Below are 27799 nucleotides of genomic sequence, written 5' to 3'. Positions count from 1 at the left end.
TTAGGTCTGCACTTTAGCAGGGTCTATGGATAGCTTTGTGCAATGGGGCCGGGCTAGCTCAGGAGGAAGTTCGCTTACTGGACTGTTGTTAGAGGAGGCGTAAGGATTGGCCGAGTTACAAAGCAACACTTCAACCAAGGACAAAGAGGCACAATACGCAAGCTCCTGTGACATCAGCATTACCTTCCGGTCTATTTGTCAAAGTGGCTACATTTCAGGGCAAGGCTAAACAATAGGCAGGCAAAGGAAATCAAGCTGCAGCCAGAGGAGTTTAATAAATAAATAAAATCTTTTATTGATCAACCTTGTAAAACTCCCGTGAAAATTACCAGTCTGGGCAGAAGATTTATTCCTTCTAGCTTACCACAAAGAAGGATCAGGAAAAACTAATCATCCCTCCAGAATAATCATCTCGGGCAAGTAGATTTTTTTTCCAGAGCTGCTCTGGTGTCTGTATTTCATGCCCAAGGGTCAGAGTTAAGGATCTCATGGATGTTTTGTTTTACTGTAAAGCCCTTGATGTTCATGAAAAATTAGGCTTGGGAGAATTGGATTTTTATGGGTAAATGTTGGTTTCGCTGCATGCCCGCAGGCCAGCAAAAGAAATATTTCTGTTGGTGATCGTTGGAATTTACAGAGAGGCAACGTAAGAAAAACGCTACTTGAGAACTTCAGCTGTTGATTTAAAGGAGATCTACTTTGTATATTTCGACACGTGATGTTAACAATTTATGTTTGAACAGTTATAAAGCTTGCACTTTTTGATTCTCAACATCTACTGTACAGTCATTAAACTTTAGAATCAATCAAAAAAATTTAAAAATGTTTAAAATCTGTAATTTTGCACAACTGTATCAATTAAAAACTAGAACTGAACAAATTCTTAAATTGATATCTTTACATTATATTAATAAAATGAAATTCTGCCCACCCTGTTTAAAAATGATGTGGATCGGTGCTGGTAAGAATTACGGTCCCCAATTTGGTAATGAGCTTCTTGTGGGAGCATCTCATAGTTAAAAGACAGGAGTGGGGACACCTGGTTTCTGCTGAAATTGATGTACTCTGCCACCGTTCGCAAAGCGGCTCTCAGCACATCGGTTGCCCTAGCTGTAAAATGGGGGATAATAAACCACCTCCATACTGGGGATGTGAAATAAGGTGATTGGCTGTAAAGCACTTTCAAGGCCTGAGTGGGGAGGTTATTTTAGCTAAGCTTCCTATCGTATACGTGCATTGGTGTGCAGCCATCTCAGGTTTATCTTGATGATCGGAAGGTCTCATGTTGACCGATCACGTCTTGCTCTTGCTATAGCATGTGGATATGAATTACTGACTTCAGAAACCTCCACCGCCTGCCTTATTCAATGATGTGATTCATCAGTGTTCTTCAAAGGTTTTGGAACACTTTTCGTGCCTAAACTGGATGGGTCAAAGCTGTGTACCCTTCCCTGTTTTTGGAGTCTCTTTAGCCAGGTGTAGATAACTCATCCGTGGGTCTTGCTCATGTGGTGGTGGTAGATTCCTGTGTATGACCTGGGATTACAGAATCTAAGAGATACCTATGTTTTGCTCCCCATCCTGTTCAAGACTTTCCTTTATTCAAAATTTTGGATGTCTGATTATTAGTATCTTTCTTTCTTTTTTTTGTATAGCACTTTTCATCACAAGGGCAGGGGAGCCAACATGGTTTAGAAACCGATGGGAGAACGGATCACAGAGATACTTTCCCTCCTCCCATATACTCTAAAATGCAGCCACCTCTGAGTGGATCACAGCAGCTGTTTATAACAGTGCACATAAGTTTAGGAGAGGAATTTCTGGAGAACAACGTGTCCAAATGAAACTGGTGGGTTAGGGAGACAGTGTAATTACCATAGTGAATGGGTTCTCAGTGGGGATGTTGCAAGCAACCACCCTTCTTAAGGGCTAGATGGGAGAAGGGGTACTGAGTCATGGGTGGGAAGAGGTTGAGGCTCACTACCCCAGTGAGATTCTAGCCAGGACTCGGGGACTAGCCACCGCAAAAAGTGATGTGAGATTTTTAGTGACCACAGGAGCTCAGGATGTCACTTTTATGTTTCCTTTGAAAAGCTAGCACTGTGCGAGGGCATGGCAGCCCTGTAGCTTTGGGTGCTGGCATGGGTCTGCTACTGAAGCAGGCTCGCGAGGCACCTCATAACCCTGCAGTGGATCGTGGAGGTTGGTACAAACCCGAAGTGGGAGAGCACTGTGCTCTGAGCCATGCACGTCACCACTACAGTGATCAAACCACTATGGTTTCTATTCAAGCTTCACAGTTATGGAAATACTCCTTTTTAAAAAAAAAAAAGGCAGACTTAAAATGGTGGCATAACTTGGGGCCAGGGCTACCCGACGGTGGGAACGGCGCACTAACACGTCACCGGTGTTGATTTGGCACAGAATGAGGCGGTTAGTGGAGGGGAAAATGGGAGCCAGGGCTCCTGGGTTGTCTCCCCAGCTCTGTGCTGGGTGAGCGGAGAGTGGATTCTCCACGGTTCTGTTTCTAACAGTGCTGCTGTCTCATTGTGTGACCTGGGACAAATCCCTGTGCTGGTTCAGATTCCCCTTCCATCCACACACAAACCAGCCTCAGGTCAACAAGCCTTCAGGACCCGAATCCCAGGACCCTGCTAGGGGGATGAGTCAGAGTTTGGGTCCCATCGTAATTTAGGTCCAAGGCCTCTCATTTTGCAGTGTGGATGCAACTCAAATCCTAGCCCCAAGGGCTGCGTGCTGCAGCATGGGTACATTAGCCTGGCTGAGCGACCCACACCCAGCAACTGTAAGCCCTGCAGTGTGGGAGCAGAAGCTCGGCTTGGCAGCACCTTGTAAACCCACCTGCAGAGCTGGGTTTACAAGGCAGGGTGGATCGGGTGACCCCTTGCGCCCCCCAGCCCCAGGAATGTCTGGGGCAAGGTCACGCCAGCGGGAAGGGAGCTTTGCACTCTTCAAAGTGAGCCCAGACCAACCCACGTGCGGTTTTTCACTCAGTACCGGAGAGGGGTCAAACCCATGTTAAAATGGACCGTCTGGCTTAAAACCAGGCCAAGGGCCCATCTAGGTGTAGACGCTCCCTGGGGGCCACGCCGGCTCCAGGGGCTGAGAAAGGCCTGTGGGATCAGGAGTCAGGAACCCCCCCCCCGACCAGCCCCCCCATCCCCGCCAGGCCCGGGCTGCCCTGGAGCAAGGACAAGGCAGAACACGTGCTCACGCCTTCCTGGGTCCTGTGCCCTTAAGAAGGGAGCCCGCCTTTTCCAGCTGCACTGGCCAATCCCCTTCAAGCTCCGCGGAGGGTTTCCTCCCTCGCGCGGACCAACTGGGAGGGGGAGCGTGCCCCGAGTGGCAGAGCTCCTGCCCAATGGAAGAGAGGCGCCCGGGGCGATGGGCAGGAGCCTCGCCCAATGAGCGCGCGGGGCCGCAGGACGGGCAAGCCCGCCGCCCAACAGGGCGCACTGGCCTGGGTGACGTGCAGCCCGGCGGCCCCGCCCCGCGGCGCAGGTCTTCTGCGGGCGGGCGGCCGGGCTCACTCTGCGCCGCCATGTTGGGGTTCGTGGGTCGCTGCTCGGCCGCCGCCGCCTCCCCCCTGCTGCGGCGCGGGGCGCTGGGCCCGGCCGGGACCGCGGGGCCCCTCCGCGAGCTGCTGCTGCGCGGCGCGGCCGCCGGCGGGGCCCGTGAGTGCGGGGCGGGGCGGGGCCGGGCCGGGCGGGGTCACCTTGGGGCCGGGAGCAGAGGGGGGGCCGGGCCGGGACCGGGCCGCGGGGGGGGGGGGGTCGAAGGGAGCGGGGGGGCCGGGCCGGAACCGGGCCGCGGGGGGGGGGGCGAAGGGAGCGGGGGGGCCGGGTCGGAACCGGGCCGCGGGGGGGGGGGTCGAAGGGAGCGGGGGGGCCGGGCCGGGACCGGGCCGCGGGGGGGGGGGTCGAAGGGAGCGGGGGGGCCGGGCCGGGCCGGAACCGGGCCGCGGGGGGGGGTGCGAAGGGAGCGGGGGGGCCGGGCTGGAACCGGGCGCGGGGGGGGCGGGCAGCGAAGGTGGATCTGGGGGTTGGGCCGCAGTGGGGGGGGTGGGGGCGGGGGGGGCCGGGCTGGAACCGGGCCGCGGGGGGGGGGGCGAAGGGAGCGGGGGGGCCGGGCCGGAACCGGGCCGCGGGGGGGGGTGCGAAGGGAGCGGGGGGGCCGGGCTGGAACCGGGCGCGGGGGGGCGGGCAGCGAAGGTGGATCTGGGGGTTGGGCCGCAGTGGGGGGAGGTGGAAGCGGGGGGGGGGGGCGAAGGGAGCGGGGGGGGCTGGGCTGGAACCGGGCGCGGGGGGGGGCGGGCAGCGAAGGTGGATCTGGGGGTTGGGCTGCAGTGGGGGGGTGGGAGCGGGGGGGGGGCCGGGCTGGAACCGGGCGCGGGGGGGGCGGGCAGCGAAGGTGGATCTGGGGGTTGGGCCGCAGTGGGGGGGGTGGGAGCGGGGGGGGGGGGCGAAGGGAGCGGGGGGGGCCGGGCTGGAACCGGGCGCGGGGGGGCGGGCAGCGAAGGTGGATCTGGGGGTTGGGCTGCAGTGGGGGGGTGGGAGCGGGGGGGGAACCCCAGGAGATTTGGGCTCCAGCGGGGGGCGGTGCCGGGGAGGGAGCCGGGCTGGAACCAGGCCCGAAGGGGGCTGGCGGGGACGGGCATCGGGGAGGGGGCCGTAGCCCTGGGTTGGGATGGGACTGACCCAGGTCAGGGCGGCCTAGAGGGAGGTTGGCCTCCCACAGCAGCGAGAGGCGAAACTCGGGGCCAGGAGACTCGCCCTGGGAGCAGGGGGCGCTGGTCCCCCCGGGGTGCAGATGGCAACGGCTGCAAGGATCATTTCTCCCACGGGGCCCAGCTCCCTCTGACAAGCAGCTTGTTTTCCCCCAAATCCCCTGGTGGGGCATCGCAGCCTGTCCCCTGTCCCAGCGTCTGACCTCGACTCTCGCCTTCTTTGCCCCGTCCCAGGACGGGACTATGCAGCGCAAGCGGCCCCCGCCGCCAAGGCCGGGGTTGCCATGGGCCGCATCGTGGCTGTCATCGGCGCCGTGGTGGACGTCCAGTTCGATGAGGGGCTGCCCCCGATCCTGAACGCCCTTGAGGTGCAGGGCAGGGACACCAGGCTGGTGCTGGAAGTGGCTCAGCATCTGGGTAAGCGGCGGCCCCTCCAGGTCTGTAACTGGCACAGGGTTGAGGCTCCTTCGCTGATGATCAAATGTGATGACTTTCGTTCTTCTGAGCATGCTGAAGCCACTACTATGGTCTGAGGAGGAGCAGGCTTAAAATGGCTGCTGGCCTGAATCTGTCTAGGAGGAAGCCACAGCGGGGGATGCAGTGAAAGCTGTTCCCAGGGACTCCTGTGCACGTCACCTGCTCTGATGTCCTTTCCACCTTGGCTACCTATGCAGCCTCCAGTACCAGAGGCAAAGCGACTTGCCCAAGGTCACACACGTGTCAGAGCAGGGAGCTGAATATAGCTCTCCCAAGCTAGTGCCCTAACCACTAGGCGTCCCTGGAACTGTCCTCCCTGCTGAGTACGGAGAAACACACACACACACACAGCAGTGGTCAGTCAGGACAGGTTGCAGTGGTCAGTCAGGACAGGTTTTGCAGCAACTGTCTTGTTACCTGTGATTGCCTTTATGTAGCATCCATGTAATGCTCCTTTCCCGTGCCCTGGCAGGTGAGAACACAGTTCGTACCATCGCCATGGATGGTACCGAAGGCCTGGTGAGAGGACAGAAAGTGCTGGACTCCGGGGCCCCAATCAGAATCCCCGTAGGCCCTGAGACCCTTGGTAGAATCATGAATGTGATTGGGGAGCCCATCGACGAGAGGGGCCCAATAACGACCAAACAGTAAGTGCAAACGGTCTCCGGCCTTGCAGGGCGGGGGAGAAGGGGCAAGCCCCTGCAAAGAGACTGGGCTGCATGTCACTTGGGACTGCCTGAGAGAGTGGGGGGCGGGCATTGTCGCAGACCCTCTGGGCCTAGTTAAATGGCTGAGAGTTTGCACTGGCGTCTCCATGGCGTTACAGGGACTTGATTGGCAGGAGCTAAACTGAACATCGGATGTTTTCTCCCTATTAAGTAACTTCTGCCCTTAGATTTCAGTAGTGCCTTGAATCCAGCCAGCGTGGGTCCCGGTTGCCTAGGTGCGGTGCAAATGCGGAGAAGCAGAGTGAACTGAACCTCCGCTGCCCACAACAAGAGAAACCCCAATGGCTCGTGTTTCCTCCAGCTGTGGTCGCTGGCCGGTGGCACAGTACACCCTAGCAGGCCTTGAATGCCATCCTCCCAGGCCATCCAACTTCTGCAAGCTGACGTGATCCTCTGAGCCCCTGTCTTGCAGGTTTGCTGCTATCCACGCCGAAGCCCCAGAATTCGTTGAGATGAGCGTAGAGCAAGAGATCCTGGTTACCGGCATCAAGGTGGTGGACCTGCTGGCACCGTACGCCAAGGGCGGCAAAATCGGTACGTTGCAAATCAAAGGGCCCATGTGGGGGAGGGAGGCGGGGTTCGGGAGGGGGGTCAGCACGTGGTTCATGGAGCTAGACTCCCTTTCAGAGCTTAGGAAGCCACCCTGAACCTTTGTTAGTGTGGGGGCCGAGTAAGAGGAGCGTGGTGGGTTCAGAAGTCGTATCCGTTCCTGCCCTTGCTAATGCGCCCTGTTTCCTTCGCTGATGAGTAACCTGGTGACTTTCGTTCTTCTGAGTTTGCTGAAGCCACTTCCAATCTCCTGAGAAGGAAAAAGGGGCGGGGGCAGGGAGAGCCTTGTGGCAAAGGAGCTGCTTGTCAGGGTGCTATTGAGCTAACCAACTGCACCCACTTCACCCGCCCGCCCAGGTCTGTTCGGAGGCGCTGGCGTGGGCAAGACCGTGCTGATCATGGAGCTGATCAACAACGTGGCAAAAGCCCATGGTGGCTACTCGGTGTTTGCCGGCGTCGGGGAGCGAACCCGTGAAGGGAACGACTTGTACCATGAAATGATCGAGTCTGGAGTCATCAACCTGAAGGACACAACCTCCAAGGTGAGGGGGGGCCCTGGATAAGGTCCCTAGGGGTCGAGCTGCTCCGCCGTGTTTGCCCAGGAGGGAAAGCCGAACCTTCAGATCTAGGAAGCGTGCCCTGAGCGGTGCTTTGTGGCTGGCCAAGCAAAGAGCCTCGGGGTCAGCCCCTCTGGGAAATGTGTGGTCCTTGGGGGCAGAGCTAGGGCTGTCCCTAGCCGCGGGCAATAAGTCTGTTACCATAGCGCTGGGGCTCCTGGAACGGCCCAGCGGAGGGCGTTAGGTGGGGCCTGGCGAGCAGCCCCAGCTGTCCTGGTAACACGTTCGCTCCCTTTGTGCTGCAGGTCGCCCTGGTTTATGGGCAAATGAACGAGCCCCCAGGCGCCCGTGCCAGAGTCGCGCTGACTGGGCTGACAGTGGCCGAGTACTTCAGGGACCAGGAGGGCCAGGACGTGCTGCTCTTCATAGACAACATCTTCCGGTTCACGCAGGCTGGCTCTGAGGTATGGCGGCAGGGCGGTGCCAGGGAGCCATGGTCACCTGCCCAGCCTGACTGGCAGATCCCCTGGCCAACGAGGTGAGCTAGGGAGCACTGGCCATCAGAGAAAAGGGGGGTCGGGGGAGGAACTCCCTGCAGGTCCAGGTGGCCCTTCTGTGTCTCACCATGGAACTGTCCCACCTCGTCCAATCCATGTGAAAGGCTCCCGTCCGGGCAAGGCCGTCTGTGTCTCTGCAGCCTCCGCCTGACCTGGCTCTGCTTCCTTTCAGGTCTCCGCCTTGCTTGGCAGAATCCCCTCAGCCGTGGGGTACCAGCCCACCCTGGCGACTGACATGGGCACCATGCAGGAGAGGATCACCACCACCCGCAAGGGCTCCATCACCTCTGTGCAGGTAACTGTTCTGGGGAGTGGCCCGTCAGTGCGCCCTCGGACACACAGGCCTCTCCCGGCTCATGAAGAGGTTTCCCATAGTGCTGCTGTATCATGACCTCAAGGGCAACGTCCCAGTGGCATTCAGCCATCATAGCCCATCTCTCTTGTTGCCTAGGCGATCTACGTACCAGCTGATGACTTGACCGACCCTGCCCCTGCCACCACATTTGCCCATTTGGACGCCACTACTGTGTTGTCCCGCGCCATTGCTGAGCTGGGCATCTACCCTGCCGTCGATCCTCTGGACTCCACCTCCCGCATCATGGACCCCAACATCGTGGGGCAGGAGCACTACGATGTGGCCCGGGGGGTGCAGAAGATCCTACAGGTGAGAGCTGTGACGGGAGGTTGTATGGGGTGAGAGCGACAAAGGCCCCGTGGTTAGGAGGTGAGACTGGGCCGTGGAAGTGCAGAGTCCAGTTCCCTGCTGTGTTACCTGGGACAAGTTCCTTGCTCTCTCCGCAGCTCAGTTCCCCGTCTGTACAGAGGGGAGGGGAGGAGCACAGACTGGGGGGCGCTTGGGTCCCCTCTTCTGTGCCCCCAGGCTGGGGGCACAGCAGCTGGCCTAGAGGCTGATGGAAAGGGGAAGCTCAAGGGTACAGCCTGTGGGATCTGTGTACGGAAGGTTTGGCCAGCTGGGAGCCCTGGTTAGCTGCCGAGGAGCGGGCAGTTCTGGTTGCCCCCAGCTCTGCCAGCCTGTCGGTGGCCTGCAGCGCTTCTCTCTCCCCCTAGGACTACAAATCCCTCCAGGACATCATTGCCATCCTGGGGATGGACGAGCTGTCGGAGGAGGACAAGCTGACAGTAGCCCGTGCCCGCAAGATCCAGCGGTTCCTGTCCCAGCCGTTCCAGGTGGCCGAGGTCTTCACTGGCCACTTGGGCAAACTGGTCCCACTGAAGGAAACCATCAAGGGTTTCCAGGACATCCTCGGAGGTGAGGTGCCAGGGGTGGGGCTTCTTGACTCTTCAGCTAACCCAGCCCTAGAAGTAGGGGGTACAATGGCTGTGGCCCATGGAGTCTCCCCTCTGCTCTTAGCTGGGAGGCTGGACCCACATCTCCTGGTGCTGCAAGCAGGGCACTGAGGTACGTGGCTCTCTTGCTGTCCTGGGCTGCCTGGCAGGGACTTGGCTGGTGTGTTCCAGCTTCATCTGGGGAGCTGCTCTTTGGGCTGAGGGGGGGGAATATAGCACACACACACACCCATGCCCTCCCCCCCGCCCATGATTCCTGTGAAGCTGCAGGGACCTTCCCCACATGTATAAGAGCCCTGGTGTTTGCTGCCCCCTTGTGGGGAGTCCCTGGGGTGCAGGGAAGCTGGGTCCCCCTCCTCACTGCTGCCCCTTGCTCCCTCTTGCGCAGGTACCTACGACCACCTGCCGGAACAGGCCTTCTACATGGTGGGCCCCATCGAGGAGGCTGTGGCGAAGGCGGAGAAGCTGGCCGAAGAGCACTCGTGAGCGACTGGCTCCGTCATACCTCTCCCCCAGCGCATCCCCACCCGGCTCCTCGGGGCCCGAGCTGGGTGTTGTCCTGTCTCCAGAGTATATTTAAAGTTTCCAATAAAACATCCGTCTAAAACATCAAGCAGGGCTGTTGAGGCTGTGGGGGGCAGGATCTGCATGGGGCAGAGTTCTGGGCGAGGGGTGACACCTGGATCAGTGGGGGGGGGATTCTAGGAGCCACAGCATAACTTACAGGGCTAGTAAAACATCGCCACTAGCTTCCAACCCAGCTGGTCGCTGGGCCTCGGCTGCCCCCTTCCCTCCCCTCGGCTCTGTGCCCTGCGGAGGGGCTGAGCGGCAGCAAGGAGTCTAGCTGCTGAGTCATTCCTCCCAACCTGAGCTGCTGTCTGTGGCTCCTGGCTAGTCCGTGGCCACCCCCCGTGGCCATGCTGCGGTGCAATCTTCTGGCCCGGCTCCTGCCCATGCTTAACTAGCGGGTGGGGGGATCGGCCGAACTCTGTCCCCTGGTGGCTGGGGGAGGTGGGTAGCGAGGGCCTGAGATTGCAGAGCAGCTTGTTGGATGCTTCTGGGGAGCAGAGAACAAAGGGCCTTGGCTCTGAAACGGTTCGGCCTGGCCTGGCCTGGCCCAACGTCCTCCCTCGGCCGGCGCCGTTCTCTTCCCAGGGGCAGGTGGTCTCTTGGAATGAGCCTCTGTCTCTTGGTGTGCAACCGTTGGGCTTGGCTTTAAGAGGTGGGGGCCACTGGCCTAGGGGCGAGTACCCAGCCCTGTCTGCTTCCTAATATGCTCATCACCTACCCAGGACCGCATGACTCCTGAATGCCACCTTCTGGCACTGCCCCGGCTCCAGGCCCAGTCCTTGACCCCATCCCCCTCTGCCCTGAAAGCCCCGGTCTGGCACCAGTGCCTGCTTAACATGGCTTCGCTGGCAGCCAGGCGATGACGCAGCCCCGGGCTTGGGGGAAGCGCTGCAGGAGACATGCCAGCGCAGAGTCCGTGGGGGAGAAGCAGCGGGTTGCTCGGCTGTACCTGCGGGCTGCGGCTGGCTCTGTTAACTCCTGAGTGTCTGGGTCTGGTGCTAACAGCCACTGCTCTGCAAAGCCTGTACCCCGTGCAAGAGCAGAGGGAGGCTGGGGGGATGCACTTCCAGCTGGTTGCCTTGTCTAGTTGCTCACTGCTCCTCTTGCAGGGCTGGCTTGGGGACTGGGGTGAGGATATTCCACCCACAGCAGCTGCCAGAGAGCTCGCGAGCCAGGTTCATGTGCAATAAGTGGGGTGTTTCCCTTTGGCCCCTCTGTTTCCTCCAGCATCTTCCCTGAGCCGATCCCATGGGTCTCCAGCCGCATCTCTAGGTCCTAAGAGCTCAGGGCCCCTGGCTGCTGTACTCTCCCTGCCCTGAGGACCTTAGACAAAAGCTGGGGAGGGGAAGTGATTGAGCTGGTTTGGTGGCGAAGCTGGGCCTAGAACCCAGTTCTGCCCCCCAGCTCAGGGCTCTGTGCACTAGGCTGGAGTTAAGCCAGCCCAGGCCCCTGGTCTCTGAGCAGCACCTGGCACAAGGGGCCTAGGTCTGTGACTGGGACGACTGGGTACTACCGCAATACAAAGGCCACTGAAATGCAGCCACCTCTGGGTTGGAACGTGGCAGCTGTTGAAGGCTCTGAGGGCAACAGTCCAACAGGAGCCAAAGACTGTATCCAGCTGCCTCAGGGAGGCTAAACGCAATGAGGGGGCGGACAGCAGAGGCCCCCGCCCAGCCCGGTAAGAAGAGCTATGGGAGTGGGCGGAGCCCTGGAGCCCCAGGGCATGTGGGTCTCCCAGCGTGTGCCAAGGTCCCACCCCTGCTGAGGAAGCGTAGAGGGGAAGGGGCTGGTTCACCCACCTGGAGTGAGCCAGATGGTGCATGGCCCCGGGCTGGGGGCAGGAGGGAGTTTCCAAACCGCTCTCCTGGCAGCGTCTGTAACCCAGCAGGGCAGGGGGCGGCCCGGAGCAGGCAGGGCCCCTTTGCCCCGCTGGTGAGGCTGGTGATGCACAGGGGCTAGCCCGAGCCGTGCGGATCTGCCCCAGCCGCATCTAGAGGGGGCTTCGATGCTTTGTGGGGGCGGGGGCTGGCTCTGGGGAGCCCTGGGCAGGCCTCACCGGGGGGGTGTGTGCGGGGTGGTCCATGTTGGCGAGGGGTGTTTCCGTATTATTGGGGGCTGATTTAAAAAGGCACCGCTGGGGTAGGACGCTCCAGGGCGCTGGCAGTCCTCGCCCGGCCTCCCCTCCCGTGGGCCCTGCCCTGCGGGGCTGAGCCTGCCGGGGCCTGGCAGGGGGAGAAGCACCCAGTGGCTCAGCAAACGCTGGCTGGGACCCGGAAGGAGTTGGGGGGGGGCAGGCAGATGCGGGATTCAGCCAAGACCCCGGGGAGCTGCTTTTGGGTGGGGGGGTTAGATGAGAGGGGGTTACACAGGACCTGGTAGCTGGAGTGAAGCCAGCTGGGGGGGGAGGCACCACAGTCCCCTTTGCCCCCTGCAGGCCTCTCCATTGTGGGGGTGCCCAGCAGCCCCCTTCCCCCCCAGGCCTCCTGTCTCTTGCACCATTTTGAAAACACAAAAGAGCCATTTGCTCGGCTGCCTCTTGGCTTTAATCACCATCCCCAGAGCAGCTGGGCCTTTTGTGTGGCTGGGCCGGGCTCGGGGCTCCCCCTAGTGAGAGCAGAGGGGCCGGGAGCCTCGCAAGGGGGAGGCCTCTGACCGTTTGTGTGTGTGGGGGGGAGTATAAATGCGGGGGGGAAGGTCAGATTTTCATGCCCCACTTGGCACTGAATCCAGGCCAGGCCCTTGGTTGGGAGAGGAGCCTGGTCTGGGGTCAGAGAGAGGGGCATGAAACGTGGGAGAAGGGGAGGAGCCCCCCCCCCCACAGTCCCTGAGGGGGGAAATGAGTTAGGACCAAGGCCCCAGCCCCACCAGCCCTGGGAAACCCTGGCTCCTTGCAAGAGGAAAGTGGCTATGTGCCCCAGTGCCCCCCCTTCCAGCCCCACTCCCCTGGGGTTAGTGCAGGGCAGAGATGGGTTCTCCCCCAGCTCAGGACACAGCGCCTGGGGGGACATTTCACCCAGGCCATCTCCTCCTGCCTTTGAGCAGACACAGGGAGAAGCATCAGGGTGGGGAGGGCTGAAAATCCCACCAGCCTGGCTCCTCCTGTTGGGCCAGGTGGGGAACAGGCTCCGTGGGGCACTCTGCAGTCGGGCGGGGGGTTCCCAGGCTGGCCCGAGCACACAGCAGGGAGTGACACGGCCTCTCCCCGCGGCTCAGAGTCCAAGAGGTTTGGCCTGTGTGCCAGGGAGCCCCGGGTGGGTGATCGGTGCCAGGTCTCGCCAGTTCCGCCCCACACTTTCCCCCGCGCAATCAGCCAGCCAGGGGCCAGGCACCAGCCCCCCGCCAGAGGGCACAGGAAAGGGGCAGGGGAAAAGCGCTTTTCTGGGGTCTGCTGGCTGTCCTGACCAAGGTGCCCGATGCTGGGGGCTGCGTGGGGAACACCGAGCCCTTGGGCTGCACCCCATTCAACACAAGAGGCTTTGGGACCCCCTTTTTGCAGAGGGCCCCAGGGGAGGGTCAGGCTTGAGCATGCCAGGGAGGGAAGCAGCGAAGCCAGCCAGCAGGGACGGTGTCTCTCCCCTCGGATGGGGCTCGCAGCGGGGCTCTCACGCCCCTCCAACCGGGTGGTGCCCAGTGCCAGAGCTCCCTGCCCTATTCCTTTATCTCGCAGGCCTGGGGGCCACCTTTGCCTGGCAGCTTCAGGTGCCATAAAGCAGCCAGTGCCCCAGGACCATGTGTAGCTCAGCCCGCCGCCAAAACCAGCTCTATTTCCCCATCGGCCATGGGCAGAGACTGGCTATTTCGCGGCCTGCCCATGGGGCAAAGCCGTAATGGTACCCCATGCAGCGGGGCAGGAGGGCTCCGGCTAGCTGCTCAACTGCTCCAGAGCAGGACGGAGGTGGGGGGGGGGGGTTCTCCCCTTTCCCAGGCACAAGATTTAGCGCAGCGGCAAAGGGAGAGGAAAGCATTTGCCTGCCTTTGCGGTGCCTGAACTGGCCCAGGCTTCGAAAGAAGATTCCCAGGATGCTTTGCAACTTAGCTAGCCTGGAGATCACCTGTCACTGAAATGCAGCTGCCTCTGGGGTGGGGCGTGGCAGCTGTTTAGCACCTTCTCAGCAACACGCTCAGTTTGGGACAGGAAGTGAAGACCCCCCTTCTCTGGCTGATTAACCCCTCCATTGGTGGAGTGCCGGCCGGATGTTCATGGGCACAAGCAGTCGGGATCTCCAGCGGCACAGCGCTCCCTATCAGCATGCTGGGGATTGGGGCGATGACAGCTCTGCGGGAAGAGCGCCCCCCTTGCGTTCCTGGGGCATTAGTTTGCGGCAGGGTGAGCTGGCTTCACTCAAAGTTTTGCCCGCACTTGCTGCTGGGCAGGATCTGAAAAGGGACCAGGGCCTAACCCTACGATCCCAGCCCAGCTGGGGTGGGCTCCCCTGGCACTGTCGGGGGGAGCTGGGAAGAGGTCCCGGCTGCTTCCAACCCTGGGCTAAAGAACCAAGGGCTAGAGGGTGGGTGGGGAAGGGAATTTTTTTAACCCCTAAATCCATTCTCAGGGGGCTCTAGCGAGGTGCGGCTCCCTAGGGCTTTGAACCCATTTAAGCTTCCACCAGCACCCACTCTTTACCCTGCGCCGGGTGTACTGGGGGGGTGTCATAGGGTGCATGTGGCATGTCCAGGGCATCGGAGGGTGCCCAGACAGGCATTGGGGGGGTCCATTATGATGCATGTGGATCATAGTGCACTGGGGGGCCATTACAGTGCACATGGGTCCTGGTGCATTGGGGGGGACCCATGACAGTGCACGTGGGTCATGGTGCATTGGAGGCCCCATTATGATGCACATGGCTCAGGGTGCATGGCGGGGCATGACGATGCACAAGTGGGGCATGGTGCATTGGGGGGCCATCACAATGCACATGGGTCAGCGTGCATGGGGGGGTCCCCATTACGATGCACGTGCGTCATGATGCATGGGGGGGCCATTACGATGCACGTGGGTCAGCGTGCATGGGGGGGTCCCCATTACGATGCACGTGGGTCAGCGTGCATGGGGGTCCCCATTAGGACGCAAGTGGGTCAGCGTGCATGGGGGGTCCCCATTACGATGCACGTGCGTCATGATGCATGGGGGGGCCATTACGATGCACGTGGGTCAGCGTGCATGGGGGGTCCCCATTACGATGCACGTGGGTCAGCGTGCATGGGGGTCCCCATTAGGACGCAAGTGGGTCAGCGTGCATGGGGGGTCCCCATTACGATGCACGTGCGTCATGATGCATGGGGGGGCCATTACGATGCACGTGGGTCAGCGTGCATGGGGGGTCCCCATTACGATGCACGTGCGTCATGATGCACGGGGGGGGCACTATGATGCACGTGAGTCACGGTGCATTGGGGGCCCCCCCCCATGACGATGCACGTCGGTCACGGTGCATTGGGGGGGCATTACAGTGCACATCCGCCACGGCACCCCATGCACTGGGTGGGGTGGGGGGGGCTCCCTATTACGGCCTGCAGCCGCCGCCCCCTCCCGCACATCAGGGCCGGGGCTCGCTCCGCTCCGGCTGCAAATGGCTCCTGCACCTTTAAATAATTCATCCGGCTGCCTCCTGCACGGGGCCGGGCGGGGAGGAGCAGCGCCCGCCGGTGACATCAGCGCCCGCCCGGGCTTCTGCAGCCACCTGCTCCCCCAGCCAGAGCCCGGCGGCGGCGGCGGCGGCCCGGAGCTGCTGCGCCCCGGGACCCCCCCGCCCCCTCTCGGCCAGGTAAGGAGCGCGGGGTGCACCCCCGGGAGGGGGGCGGCTCCCCCCAGCTGAGCCCATCCTGCCCCCCCCCCAGCCCAGCTGCTGCGTGCAGCCTCCTGGGTCCCAAAGCCATGGGCCCTGCCTGCCCCCCCCCCGATGGGGATCCCCCGATCCGGCTGCCTGGAGTGTGTGTGTGGGGGGGGGGGGGGTCCCTCCGCTCTGCCCTCCCCCAGGCGAAGGGGGCGTTGGATGCTGGGAGAAACTTTGTGCAACTCTGTCCGGGGGGGCGGGGGGGGGGAGGTGTTTGGGGCTTGTGACGCAGCAGAGGGGGGGGGTCTGGGGCTTGTGACGCGGTTGGGTGGGGGGGGGTTGCAAAGGGAAGTATGTGTGGGGGGGTGGCTTGTGATGCAGCTGGAGGGTTGGGGGTGCAAAGTGGGGGCCCCGGAGGATCTGGGTCTTGGAACACAGCTGGGGGGGGAGGTGCAAAGTGTGTGTGTGGGGGGTGCAAACAGAGGCCTGGGGGAGTTTGGGGCTTGTGATGTGGGCAGAGTGGGGGGTGCAGAGGGTGGTCTGGGGCCTGGGACACAGCTGGTAAAGCACCATCTGGCCTGTTCCCCCTCCCTGCCCCACGGGCTCTGGGGCAGGATTGTTCCCTGGCATGGCTGGCCTGTGCTTTGCCTAGCTTCCAGGGATGGGTTTGGGGGATCCTCCCTTCTTCTGTCATGGCCTGGCCCCTGCCTGCTCTTGGGGGTCTCTCTGTGATCAGTGTCATCTGGGATGCTCCTCTTAGGGGTTCTCGTATGGGGGGGGTCCTCCCCAGACCCCTGCAGTCAGGCTGGGAATGAATGTGAAATGAGGGGTCACTGGGTAATAGAGTTGTGGGGGAGGGGCTGGGAACCAGGACTCCTGGGTTCCATCCCAGGCTCTGGGGGTGGAAGGGGATCTCGTTGTTAAAGCCGGGATGCGGGAAGTCAGGACTCCTGGGCTCTACTGCCAGCTCGGCCACTTTGGGAGTCGCTTCACCTCCCTTCCTCAGTTTCCCCACTTGCACAACTGGGAGAACGTTTGCCTGGTTCCCGGGGTAGGGGGTTAAAGTGGGAACCGTGGATCAGTGTGTGTTGAGGGCCCGGTCCGGAGGCTGTAGGGCTCGGGCTGGGCTGGGCTCTCTAGCTGGGTAGTGCCCGTTGCCTGAGCTAGGGTTTGCAAAGCACTCTGGTCCCGCTGGGTGGCAGGGGGAGGCCAGAGCAGAGGGTCTTGGCAGCTGGAGCGAAGCCTAGGCCTGGCTGTTTCTCCTCTTTCCCCGGGCGCACGGTGCAGGCGGCTCCCGGCAGCGTCTGGCTAGCCTGGGCCAGTGGGGACTGAGGTGCCGGGCAGGGCCGCAGGTGCACGGTAGGGGAGCACCAGGGTCTCCGCTGGGCGCAGGGGGCTGGCTGATCCCCTCTCTCCAGCTGTTTCGTATTGACTGGCGAGTGATGCTGGAAGCTTCCTCCCTTGTCTTCTGCTGCTGCCTGGCAACTTGCGACCTTGTTAGCCTCGACCTCCACACTGTGAGAGGGGGTCTGGATGGGGGAGTGGGGGGCAGCATTTCTGGGGGTCTGCGTGGGGGGGGTGAGCTAATGGTGCTGGGGTCCTACAGCCATGTGCCGCCCAGCAGGGAGATTATCCTGGGACCAGTGAAAGCCCTTTGCTCCCTGGAGATGCCAGTGGGGGTCAAATTTCTCCAGCAGGGAAGCTGGGTCCAGGGGCATGGAGCCCAGGGGGGTTGGGTGAAGTGGGAGCTGGGGCGAGGGGCAGAACTGGGGAGGAGGCATTGGAACCCGGGGCGTGAGAAACGGGCCTGGTGAAAGTCTTTGCACGGAAAAGTTTTGACCCACCGTGGCTCTGGGGGCCGGGGTGAGGGGGGTGAATCTGCCCGTGGGAAAATATTTTCACAGGAAAGCAAAGTTTCCGGGGGGGGGGGGGTCAGCAATAAATAAATAAATACCCCCCCACACCGTGAAAACACTTGTGAAAATTGTCCCTGGGAAGCGTGAGCTGCTTTGGCGCAGCTGTGGCAGGCGGGGGGGTGTTCCTGGGCGCATGGGGGTGGAGGGCGGGCGCGGTGTCTGACTCCTCGCGTGGCATCGGGCCAGGGCCTGCTGCCCGGCCTCGCTTGATGGGACCCCTCCGGGGTCTCCGTCTTTGTGGCTCCGTGCTAGGGACGGCCCGGAGGGGGCCTGTGTCCTCTTCCCCGGCTCCGCGTCCTTGGGAAGGAGAGCGTGCCGAGGCTGGAGGGGTCCGCGAAGGGCTCGCCCGGCCTGGCCTGGTCACGTTTCACGCTACTGCTGCCCTGGGTCCCGTGTCCCTGATCGGTTGTGCCAGGAGTTGTCTGGGCAGATCGGTGCTGGGGGAGCCCTGTTCCCCCCCCCCCCCGCCCATCTCTCCCAGGGCCTGCCGGGACACAGTCAGGCGTCCCCCCCTCCTGGCTGGGGACGCGCCCGTGCTTGTCCTGGTGGTGATTCACGGGCAGAGCCAAGGAGCGGGCTGGCGAAGGCTTCCCGGCTGCCTGCTGATCACTGGTGGGAGGGGAAGTGCAGGGTGCTCTCCAGGGGTTGGGCGGGGGGGGGGGGGGGGGCTGCCCCCCCACTGCCTGGCACAAGCGTTCGCCAAGCTTAGCCATCTGTTCCCCCTGCACCTTGCAGCCGCCTGGAGCGGTGCCCAGACCACAATGGCTCCTGGTTTTGTCTCTGATGGGGGGGGGGGGTGTGACATGGGAGAGAGGGGAGGAGTTGGCAGCCACAGGCCAATCTGGAGGCAGCCCCCACTGCCTCTCCCCGCCCCCCATGCCCCTTGGACTTGTTAGCATCCTGCCCCCCACCCTGAACACCAGCCTGTGCCTTGCCCTGTCCAGATGCTCCCGGGGGGCTACAGGAATGGGGGTGGGGGGCAGCCGGTAACTTAGGGGGCAGGAAAGAAGCCCATGTGGTCAGATCATCTGATGGTTCTTCCCTGCCCCCCCTTGGGTGCTCCCCCAATCCCTCCTGGGGCTGAGCTGTCTCCAGCAGAGCATTAAAAGCCCCCTTGGCTATAGGGTGGTGGGACAAGGCCCTGTGTGTATTTGAGGGGGCCAGGTGAGAGTAGCTGGGGGGCTTGCACTCCTCCCCCAATCCTGGTCCCTTCTCCCTGCTGGGGGGGCTGGCGGCACATGATTCCCCCCCCCCCTTCCAGTGCTTTGGCTGTTGGAGCCGGCTTGTGGCATCTTCCCCATGGCAGAGGAGTTGGGGTGGTGACGGGGTCCCCCACTCCGGCCTTCATCTGCTGCCTCCCAGGGTTGTGAGCTTGTCTCTGGGTGGGCTTGGCAACTGTGGGGGAGTCAGGGGGACATTGGGCAGGGGAGCTTGGGGAGGGGTTCTTGCAGTTGGGGCCACTGGGATGGTGGGTTGGGGGGGGCACTGGGATGGGGCGGAAGGTTCAGAACTGGCTGGAATTGAGCAGGAGAAAAGCAGAAGGGTTTAGAAATAGACCAACTCGGCAGCAGTGGGTGGGGTGGGAGTGGGGCCCTGGGCTGGCTAGCGGGAGCGATCCAGCTAGCCCCTCTTGGGGGGGGCAGAGAGCCAGACCAGGCGCATGCAGGGTCCCTTCTCTCCCCACCCACTTCTGATTCCTATGCCTGCTTGGAGACGTGGCCAGGACTCCCCGATGGAGGGGGCGATCTGCACCCTTGGGTGGCACGGAGGCAGGAGAGGCGAGGGATGCTCAGCAGGCAGCCCCCCCCCCCTTCAATTGCTTTGGCTTCAGAGCCTGGAGGGCTGGAGGCTTCCCACAAGAGTGGGGATGAGATGGGGTGTGGGGGTCCAGGGAGAGCAGTGATGCAGGTGGGAGGGGCTGGAAGCCTTTCGCGGTGGGAGGGGAGCAGAGGTGGGAGTCGTCTCGTCCCACAGCCCTAGAGTCAAGGGGAGCTGATTGGCACCCCCTCCCTCAACGCTGCAGGTTGGAACCCCCCCCCTGCTCCTTCCCCTTCAGCCTGTGGCCCTGGGAGCAGACGGGGGGAGCGGGGGGCTGGCTCAGTGAGGGATCCCCTGAGCGCTTGGGGGAGTGGCCCTGCTGGGGCGGCTCGGGGAGCTCGCCGGGCAGGACCATGTGCCCAGCTCTGTGCTTGGCAGGGCCCCCGCGCATGAATGCGGAGGGGAGATCCCCTGCACCCCTCCCCCCCCAGATTTGCTCAGCCCACCAAGCCATGCTGGAGGCCTGCTCCATCCACCCACCCCCCTCCCATGCTGGAACGCCCCCCCTGCTTGGGATTACCACAGCTTCTCTCCTTAACCTACTTACGCCTCTGGCATCGGAGGCGAGCAACGTCTCCCCCCCCCCCGCCCCCAACGGGAGCTGAGCACGGCTCTCGCTAATGGGGTTGCCTGGTGCGTCCCTCACCCCCGCAGGGAGGCAGGCTGGGGAGGGGAGGGGGTCTGGTTGAGCTGGGCTCTGCATGGCGATGGAGAGGGCGCTGGTGCAGCCCTGCCGGGGGCTGGGACCCCCCCCCCCCAGGGGCTGCGCAAACGCGTTCCTAGTGAGAGCTGGGGGGGCTGCAGCATGCGCTGGCCGGGCCGGCAAATGCCCGTGAGGCTCGGAGGCCTGGCCTGCTTGTGCCCACCTGGATTGTATTCGGGCTCCCTTCCTGAAGAGGGCAGGTGAGAGGGTGGGGGCGCAGGGGAGGGGAAGTAACTAATCGGCCATCGGGGGGTTCAAACTCTGTGTGATGAGTTTGATGTTCTCAGGTCCAGTCCCTGTGGATTCAGGAGCCGTCTCCTCCTCACTGTGTGACCGTTCCATCTTCCCCACTGTGTGTACCAGGCTGGTCTAGGCCAGTACGTAGACACCCCACCACCCAGCGGGTCTTAAGGTTCACGGGCCTTGGACTCGTCCTGCATCCTCCTGTCTGCCACAGGAAGCAGAGCTCGGGATGCAAGGCTGGGGGGCTGGGTGGGGTGGATGTGCTAGGACTCCTGGGTTATTTTCTTCGCCTTGACTTGCTGTGCTGCCTTGGTGGGGGGGGGGTGTGGATGAGTCATTTCCCGGCTTGTGCCTCGGTTTCCCCACTTTGTAAAATGGGAGTGATGCCTGCCTCCCAGAGGGGCTGTGCTGATGGATTAGCTGGTGGCTCAGTGGAGTGCTTTGAGATCCTTGGGTGAGAGGCCTAGGGGAGGGCTGATGATAATACCTAGCTGTCTGGCTGAGTCAGCATTCGGCACCGGGAGGAGCGGCTGAGGGGGGGGCTTGTGCCCGCTTACACTGTAAGATTTCTCCATCTCCGGCTGCCCGCTCCCTGCGTCCTCCCGGATCGGTGCGGCCGGTGGCTGTTCTGATCCATGCGTGTGCCCCTCCTGGTCCTCCACTTTCCCCCTGGAGCTGGGAGGGAGCCATCAGCAGCCCCAATCTGCTGACGCTACGGCAGATGGAAAGCTCAAGTCGCTGGCGTCTGGACCCGGCTCAGCAAAGCCAGGAGATGCAGCCACTGGCCTCTCCCCAGAGGTCCAGCATCCATGCTGTCTTGCAAGGAGCTAGTCCGAGCCCCCACTTTGTGGGGCACGTTAGATGCAGGATGGGGCTTCGGATCCAGATTCTGATCCACAGTGGGGTGAACTAAACCCACCGCCCACCAAGGCTGGTTCCCGACTCTGCCCCTGGGGCTCATCTCTGACGTGGGGGTGCGGGGTCTGGCCTGGGGTTAGCTATGGAGATGAGCAGGCTGGGTTTGGGATTGATCGCTCTCCTGGGAGCTGGGCAGTGGGAACGAAGGATGCACCAGGGAGAGGCTGTAAATGCTCAGCATCTAACCAACTTTCGCCCTCCCTGCTCTGCGCTACGCTTCGAGGGGCATCTTCTGTGCTTTCCTGAGCTCTGTGCGCGAGTGAGAGAGAGGTGAAAGGCAAACAGGGAGGCTCCCAGGGGGCCACGCATCTGGGAGTCTGGGGAGCTCGGATTTGGGGAGGGTGGAGTGAGGAAATGTAGTGCTGCGGAGGAGGATGGGTGGCATTGCCTAGTGGTTAGAGCACAATATGGGGAGCCAGGACTCCTGGGTTCCGCTCCCAGCTCTGGGCAGAGAGCGGAGCCTAGTGATTAGAGCAAAGGTGGGGGGTTGTGATCCAAGACTCCTGGGTTCTGTTCCCTGCTTGACTCCCTTGAGTGCCTCGGTCTCCCCTCTGCAAGGTGGGGCATGCTGGCCCTGACCCACTGTAAAGCGCCATGAGCTCTATGGAGGGGGACAGGGGGTCCCTTTGGGGGCAGGAGGGGAGCTGTGAGTTGGAGCTGAGTGGGGGTGTGTCTGAATAGAGGAGGGAGCTGAAGCTAAGAAGATGCCCCTGCCTGAGGGTGGGTGGGGACTAGAGCTTTTCTAAGGAAGGGGAGATAACACCCCAGCAACCTGGGGGGAGGGGGCTGCCCCAAAGTCTCCCAGGCTGGCATCACACTGGGGAGTCCTACCATGGTGCCCCCCAACCCCCTTCTCCCTGTGTCCTCAGTGCCCTCTGCCCCTCTCCTCATCAGGACCTCTCCCACCCCGCTATCCGCTCCCTCTCTGTGTCCCTAGTGTCCTCCCTGGCACCCCCTCACCATATCCTTGGGGGCACCCCCATTCTCTTGTACTGAGCTTAAGGGGCTCAGCACTGGCACAGCCTGCCCCCGGGCAGCTACTGCCCCCCAATCCCTGCGGGAGGGGGGAAGGCAGTGCTAGGACCCAGCCTGGCCCCCCAATTGGGGGGGCGGGGAACAGGGCGGCGCTAGGACCCGGCGCCCCCGCCAATCCCCAGGGGTGTGTGTGGGGGGGAACAGGGCGGCGCTAGGACCCGGCCCCCCCGCCAATCCCCGGGGGGGGGGGTGGGGGGGAACAGGGCTGCGCTAGGACCCTGCCCCCCCGCCAATCCCCGGGGGGTGGGGTGGGGGGGAACAGGGCGGCGCTAGGACCCTGCCCCCCCGCCAATCCCCAGGGGTGTGGGGGGGGGAACAGGGCGGCGCTAGGACCCGGCCCCCCCGCCAATCCCCGGGGGGTGGGGTGGGGGGGAACAGGGCGGCGCTAGGACCCTGCCCCCCCGCCAATCCCCAGGGGTGTGGGGGGGGGAACAGGGCGGCGCTAGGACCCGGCCCCCCCGCCAATCCCCAGGGGTGTGTGGGGGGGAACAGGGCGGCGCTAGGACCCGGCCCCCCCGCCAATCCCCGGGGGGGGGGTGGGGGGGAACAGGGCTGCGCTAGGACCCTGCCCCCCCGCCAATCCCCGGGGGGTGGGGTGGGGGGGAACAGGGCGGCGCTAGGACCCTGCCCCCCCGCCAATCCCCGGGGGGGGGGGGAACAGGGCGGCGCTAGGACCCGGCCCCCCCGCCAATCCCCGGGGGGTGGGGTGGGGGGGAACAGGGCGGCGCTAGGACCCTGCCCCCCCGCCAATCCCCGGGGGTTGTGTGGGGGGGAACAGGGCGGCGCTAGGGCCCGGCCCCCCGCCAATCCCCAGGGGTTGGGGGGTGAACAGGGCGGCGCTAGGGCCCGGCCCCCCGCCAATCCCCAGGGGTTGGGGGTGAACAGGGCGGCGCTGGGGCCCGGCCCCCCGCCAATCCCCGGGGGTGGGGGGGAACAGGGCGGCGCTAGGGCCCGGCCCCCCGCCAATCCCCGGGGGTGGGGGGGAACAGGGCGGCGCTAGGACCCGGCCCCCCGCCAATCCCCGGGGGTGGGGGGGAACAGGGCGGCGCTAGGACCCGGCTGCCCGCCCGGCCCCGCTTCCTGCCCAGCGCGGCTCCCCGGACCCGGCCACGCTGAGTCGGCCCCGAGCCCGGAGCCCGCAGCCCGGCCCGGGCCATGTGAGCGGGACCCGCCGCCGGGGCGCCGAGCCGGGCCCGGCACCGCCCGTCGCTCCAGGTCCGGGGGGGGGGCAGGGCGGGCGGGGGAGGGGGAGAGCCCCCCTCCCCCGCAGCCTGGGGAGGGGATCTCCCCGGTGGCTGCTTTGGGGGGGCAGGGTTATGGGGGATCCCCCCGGTGGCTGGTTTGGGGGGGCAGGGTTATGGGGATCCCCCTCTGGCGGGGTTGAGGAGGGCAGGGTTATGGGGGATCCCCCCTGTCGCTTGGCTGGGGGGGGGGGCAAGGCTATGCGGGATTCCCTCTTTGGAGGGGGGGGGGTTCCCTGTGCGAGGTGGGTTTTGGGGTGCGGGGTAGAGCCCAGGAGCCCTGGCTCCCAGTTAGGGATCCCCCTGCGTAGGAAGGGGGAGGGGTGCAGCCCCCTGTGCCTGGCTTGGGATGTGGCTGTTGCGGGATCCCCTGGTGGAGTGGCTGGGGTGGAGGGGGGCGGGGAATGGATAGCTGGGGGGGGGTCTCCTATGTGTGGTTGGGGAGGGGGAATCTATGGGTATGTCTGTTGGGGTGGGAGAGTTCTGTGGCTGAGATCACAGGATAGCCAGGGGAGTCCCCGCTGTGTGGCTGGGGGGGATCCCCCAGCATTTTGGGGGGGGAGGGGCTGGGGGGGAATCCCCTGTGGGGTCCAGGGCTGTGTCACACATAAACACGGAGCCCCGGTGCCAGCAGCCCTTTTCCTCTCCCCCCTGCAGGAAGTGGCCGGGAAATGGCAGCCGGGTTTGTTGCGTCTCTTGTTGTTTTTGAAATGTCCTTTTTTTTTTTTTTTTTTTTCTCCCCAACCCTATTTGGTTTCAGTTTCTGGACTTCCCGGAGCTTGGGAACCTGGGCCACAGCAGCCCCTTTCTGGCCGGCCGGGGTCCATCTCTGCCTGTTAAAAATTACCTTCCAGGGTCCAAGGCAGTGTAAAAGCCCTATTTCAGAGCTCTCCCTTCCCCGAGTGAGTTAAAAGCCCTTGGGGACAAGCCAAAACAGGGGGGAGGACCTTAAAACCGAACTCGGGGGCTGCTGACGCTGGGCGTGTGTATTCGTCGCTCTTGACTCCCCTGACTAGGCCTTTCTCACGCTTGTGTTTTGTAGTCGGTTTCCCTCTTTCATTCGGTTCCCTTGTGGGTGAGGGAGGCCCAGACCCTGTCTGCACTGAATCCACCTCTGGCGGACCTTGCTGACGGGTAGAAGGCCTTGTCTGAACACACAAGACGTACCGCTTTAACTAGACCAGGAGAAACGTACAGTTCCCCTAGCGTCAATGCGTTTATCCCATGTAAACGGACAGGAAGGGGGGTGGACTATGCTGGGGTAATGGGGTTCATACCAAGGCTTGTACTGGGGTAACTGGATAGTCCCCCTACAAATCATGCACCCCTGACCAGACATGGTTGTGCCAGGACAAAAGCCCTGGGTTGGCTGGGCCTAAAGCCATCTATTGTTCCTGAGCAGGGACCAGTTTTACAGGCTTGTCTAGACACAAGTTGTCCCAGTTTAATTTAAATCTGTGTAAACTGGTTTAGCTCCTGTGTGTGGACGCGGGTAATATATCGGTTTCAAACTGGTTACGTTGGTTCATTTGCGCCCATCCAGTTACCGATGTGAGTTATAAACGGATGGGAACCAATATAAGGAGGTGTGCGTAGGTTACGCTGGTTTAATGAAACTGGTTTAAAGAAACTGGTTTAAAATCACACCTTCGGTTAACCCTTTGTGGCTAGATAGGTCTGAAGTGGTTGGGGAAACACAAAGCAGGTGGTTGGCGCTGCTGCAAATGTCTCAATAGTCTGTTGCCATGTTGGCTTGGCTAAACCCCTGTGTTGGAGAGGCTGAAATCGAAAGCAAAGAACCCCCCTGTTTTTAATGGAAATGAAATCAACACAACAAACCACCCACCTGCGTTTCAATCGGCGTTGGGTTTAGCAAACCGGTGCCGCCTAGAATAATACAGGGCCTAAATTCTCGGCTGCCGTCTCTTGAAAGCTTCTGGCTGGTTCCGAGGTTCTGTGAGCGGCTCCGTGGGTTTCTAAGCATCCCGGTTCCCTGCCCACTGAATTGATCACAACTGCCTCCTAAGTACCCCCCACGCCCGTTCCTGCCTGTGATGTTTCTCATTTGCTCAGGATCTCCGGCTGGGTCCAGAATCCTCCTTGTTCTTGTCGCCACCTCTCCTGTGAAATGGTCGGCTGCAATGACAAGCCGTGGCCTAATTCTGTCTCCTGCCCAGGTGTGGGGAGGGTTACTGGCCGGTTGGGGTGAGTGGCTCATTTCCGGGCGGGAGCCGAGGCCTGGGGTTGTTGGGATGGGATTTGCGGGTGTCTTGGGGTGTGGTGGGGAAGGTACTGTTTGTTTCAAGGGAATCCGATGCTGCCCAGTCCTGTCCGTGCTGGGCTGTCGGCCGGGCTAGGCCCAAGGAGATGTCCGTTCAGCCCCCGCGCAGACAATCCGTTACCGACGGGGGAGGTCAGGGAGAGGCGTCTGGAAGCTGCCGGTGCCGGTACTGGCCTGCGATCAATACCCCATCGGGAGAATGACGCCCGCTTGCCTCCAGTGCTGCTCATCTGGGGAGGAGCTAACAAAGCAGCCAGCTCACGGCTACAGCCAATGTTCTCTCGCAGCCGCGGCTCCTGCTTTCAAACCCTGACCCTATTAGTCGAACTGCTCCCATCCTATTCATCTCCCTCCTCCCTCGCTGTAATTAATTCCCCATCTTCCCTGCTTTTATTTGGTTCCCTCTCAGCCAGGCTGCACTCACCCTCCTCCTCCTCCTCCTGGCTGCTTTCCTAAGGCCAGGGTTCCTCCCCTGCGGTTAGCTACCTCGCCCTCCTGTCCCCAGCACCTCCCTTCACCTTGGCACCAGCCTGGCTTGTCCCCATGCTCTCAGAGCTGACCCTGCAGCAGTCACCTGTCTGGTTCCGGCTTCTCGGCTCCTCCTCTGGCCCTTAAAGGGCCAGAAACAGGTTTGCCAGCTAAAAAACTGCTGCCGGAAAGGGGTGGGTGTGTGTGGTGGTTTTTGGTTTTTTTTGGTTTTTAATAACTGTCTGGCCTGGCTTTCCCAGCACAGGCACGGGCTGGAGCCCTGTTCTTGTTGTGGCTTGTAGGAGCAATCAGAGCTAGGCGGTGATGCTCTGTGCGGTGGGGGACTCTTGGTGTGGCTGTGAAAGGGAGACGTGCCTCTGAAGGGGGGTGGGAGGGAAGGTCACTTTCTCGGCTGATCGCTAGTGAATGTGACCTGTGCCCCAGTGAGCAGCACGGACGGGGCGTCACGAAGCAATAGCGAGGGGGGTCCCCCGCCTGCGAGATGAGTTGCCTGCCGCTGAAATTTCCCGAGTTGGTGAATCAGACGCTGTTGTTATCCTGCGCTGACGGGGAGCAGCCCATCGGGCTCCTCCGGCCTGGGAGCATTGCAGCGAATGCCGCAGAGAGTGACGAAATCGCCGGTCTCTGTTTCGACACTCCGCGTCTGGCCTGCTGCTGCTTGCAAGGCCGTGGCCTCGGTGCGGCCCTTCGAGAACGGCTGCCGCTGGGCTCACGCCGTCCCTCGGCCCTGCTGTGTTAAACCTTCGCCTTGTAACTCAATGAGGCGGAGAGGAATCCACCGTGGCCTGCGTGGGGAACTGAGGTGGGAGACGTGGGTTCTCAACTGTCTCTGCTGCAGGATGACCTCAGACGAGTCACTTCCCCTCTCTGCGTCTCCTTTCCCTGAGCCCTGAAGGGTCCCCGGCCAAATCCTAGGCACACGCCCCATCTATAGTTGGGGTCTCTTGGGGATACCGTCATTCACATGCTAGAAAGCTACCGACGTCTGGGAGGGGGTTGGCGTTTGCTTTCCTTGGTGGCTAAGGCTGGTGCCTGGGTCAGGAGGGTTTTCTTCTGGAGCTGGGAGGAGGCAGAGACCAGAGCCGAGCGGCAGATACCCTGGAAGGCTTGTTCCAAAAGCCATCAAAGAGGAAATGAGCTGCAGTGCCGGAGGAATCGGTCGGGCTGAATTTCAGGTTTTTTTTCCCCCTGTCTTTTGTTTGCACCGCGGGTTGTCGGGTGTACGAATCCCCTGGAGACGCCCATGGGGAGTTGGAGATGATGGGAGGCCGGTGATTAGAGATGGGCAGGGGACTAGGACTTCTGGGTTCTCTTCTTGACTCTGGCTTGCTGTGTGGCCTTGGGGAAGCATGTCCATCTCTCTCTGCCCTGTCTGTGAAATGGGGCTAATCCGCCCACTTGGAGAGAAGTGGTCTAGTCAATAAAAGGCTAATAGAAAGCAAGTTTTATTACTCTGCCCCAGACTTGGGGGCGCGGGGTGGGGCTGCCCTCCCTCTGGCAGGCCGGGGGTGGGCAGAGTGATGCATTTACTCCTTGTCCCCGTTCCTTTATATGGGGAGGTGCTGGGGCAGCCGTCCAGACGTGTGGTTAGCACTGGCCCTTTGTGTCCGCGACACAGCAACCGAAAGATGGGTAGGTGTGTCTGGGAGGCGCCACTCAGGCAGGAGTGACCCGTCAGAAAGACGAGCGCCGAGCCAGCTGGGCTCTATGCCCTGGGATGACGTTCCCTGGCTTATTTCGGCCGGCTCGTCTCTTTCGCGTGGATCTTGGCAACAGGAAATGCTGTTCTTTCCCAGTGGGGCGCGTGAGCCCTGTGAAATGGGCAAACAGCTCCCGGCCTGGGAGGGGGGCGAGGATCTGTAACCGAAACGTGCCGGCCTGCTGGTGG

The 27799-nt window shown here is 62.1% G+C and overlaps 2 protein-coding genes and 2 non-coding genes across 5 annotated transcripts in view; all 4 read left to right on the top strand.

The window, feature by feature from the left end:
- Nucleotides 1-3547: 3547 nt before the first annotated feature.
- Nucleotides 3548-9536, top strand: ATP5F1B (ATP synthase F1 subunit beta). The gene is made up of 10 exons (XM_048832409.2): nucleotides 3548-3695; nucleotides 4982-5164; nucleotides 5697-5871; nucleotides 6365-6486; nucleotides 6859-7043; nucleotides 7364-7522; nucleotides 7788-7910; nucleotides 8067-8279; nucleotides 8684-8885; nucleotides 9312-9536. Exons 1-10 carry the CDS (start codon nucleotides 3563-3565, stop codon nucleotides 9407-9409), a joined length of 1593 nt encoding a protein of 530 aa, XP_048688366.2. The 5' UTR covers nucleotides 3548-3562; the 3' UTR covers nucleotides 9410-9536.
- Nucleotides 5212-5285, top strand: LOC125627861 (small nucleolar RNA SNORD59). The gene has a single exon (XR_007354105.2). It is a non-coding gene; the product is annotated as a small nucleolar RNA SNORD59 (small nucleolar RNA).
- Nucleotides 6687-6760, top strand: LOC125627859 (small nucleolar RNA SNORD59). Its single transcript, XR_007354103.1, has one exon. It is a non-coding gene; the product is annotated as a small nucleolar RNA SNORD59 (small nucleolar RNA).
- A 5470-nt stretch (nucleotides 9537-15006) lies between the features above and the next one.
- Nucleotides 15007-27799, top strand: part of BAZ2A (bromodomain adjacent to zinc finger domain 2A) — a 34599-nt gene continuing 21806 nt past the window's right edge. The window contains exon 1 of one of the 2 annotated variants that reach the window (XM_048832391.2): nucleotides 15007-15258. The gene's annotated coding sequence lies outside the window, so the exon portion shown is untranslated. Of the gene's footprint in view, nucleotides 15259-22991; nucleotides 23116-27799 lie in introns of those variants that run through there. The other variant, XM_048832389.2, reaches the window with a different exon arrangement.

The sequence above is a fragment of the Caretta caretta genome, chromosome 20 (genome assembly GCF_965140235.1).
Source record: "Caretta caretta isolate rCarCar2 chromosome 20, rCarCar1.hap1, whole genome shotgun sequence".
NCBI lineage: Eukaryota > Metazoa > Chordata > Testudines > Cheloniidae > Caretta > Caretta caretta.
Note: the sequence above shows the minus strand (reverse complement) of the source record. Positions and strands in the feature narration are given on the sequence as shown.

Bases quoted from the DNA above. Each gene is read 5' to 3' on its own strand.
- ATP5F1B (XM_048832409.2), top strand. From the start codon at position 3,563: ATGTTGGGGTTCGTGGGTCGCTGCTCGGCCGCCGCCGCCTCCCCCCTG. The intron at 3,696-4,981 runs GTGAGTGCGGGG...GCCCCGTCCCAG, and splicing joins CGCGGCCGCCGGCGGGGCCC to GACGGGACTATGCAGCGCAA. The intron at 7,523-7,787 runs GTATGGCGGCAG...GCTTCCTTTCAG, and splicing joins TCACGCAGGCTGGCTCTGAG to GTCTCCGCCTTGCTTGGCAG.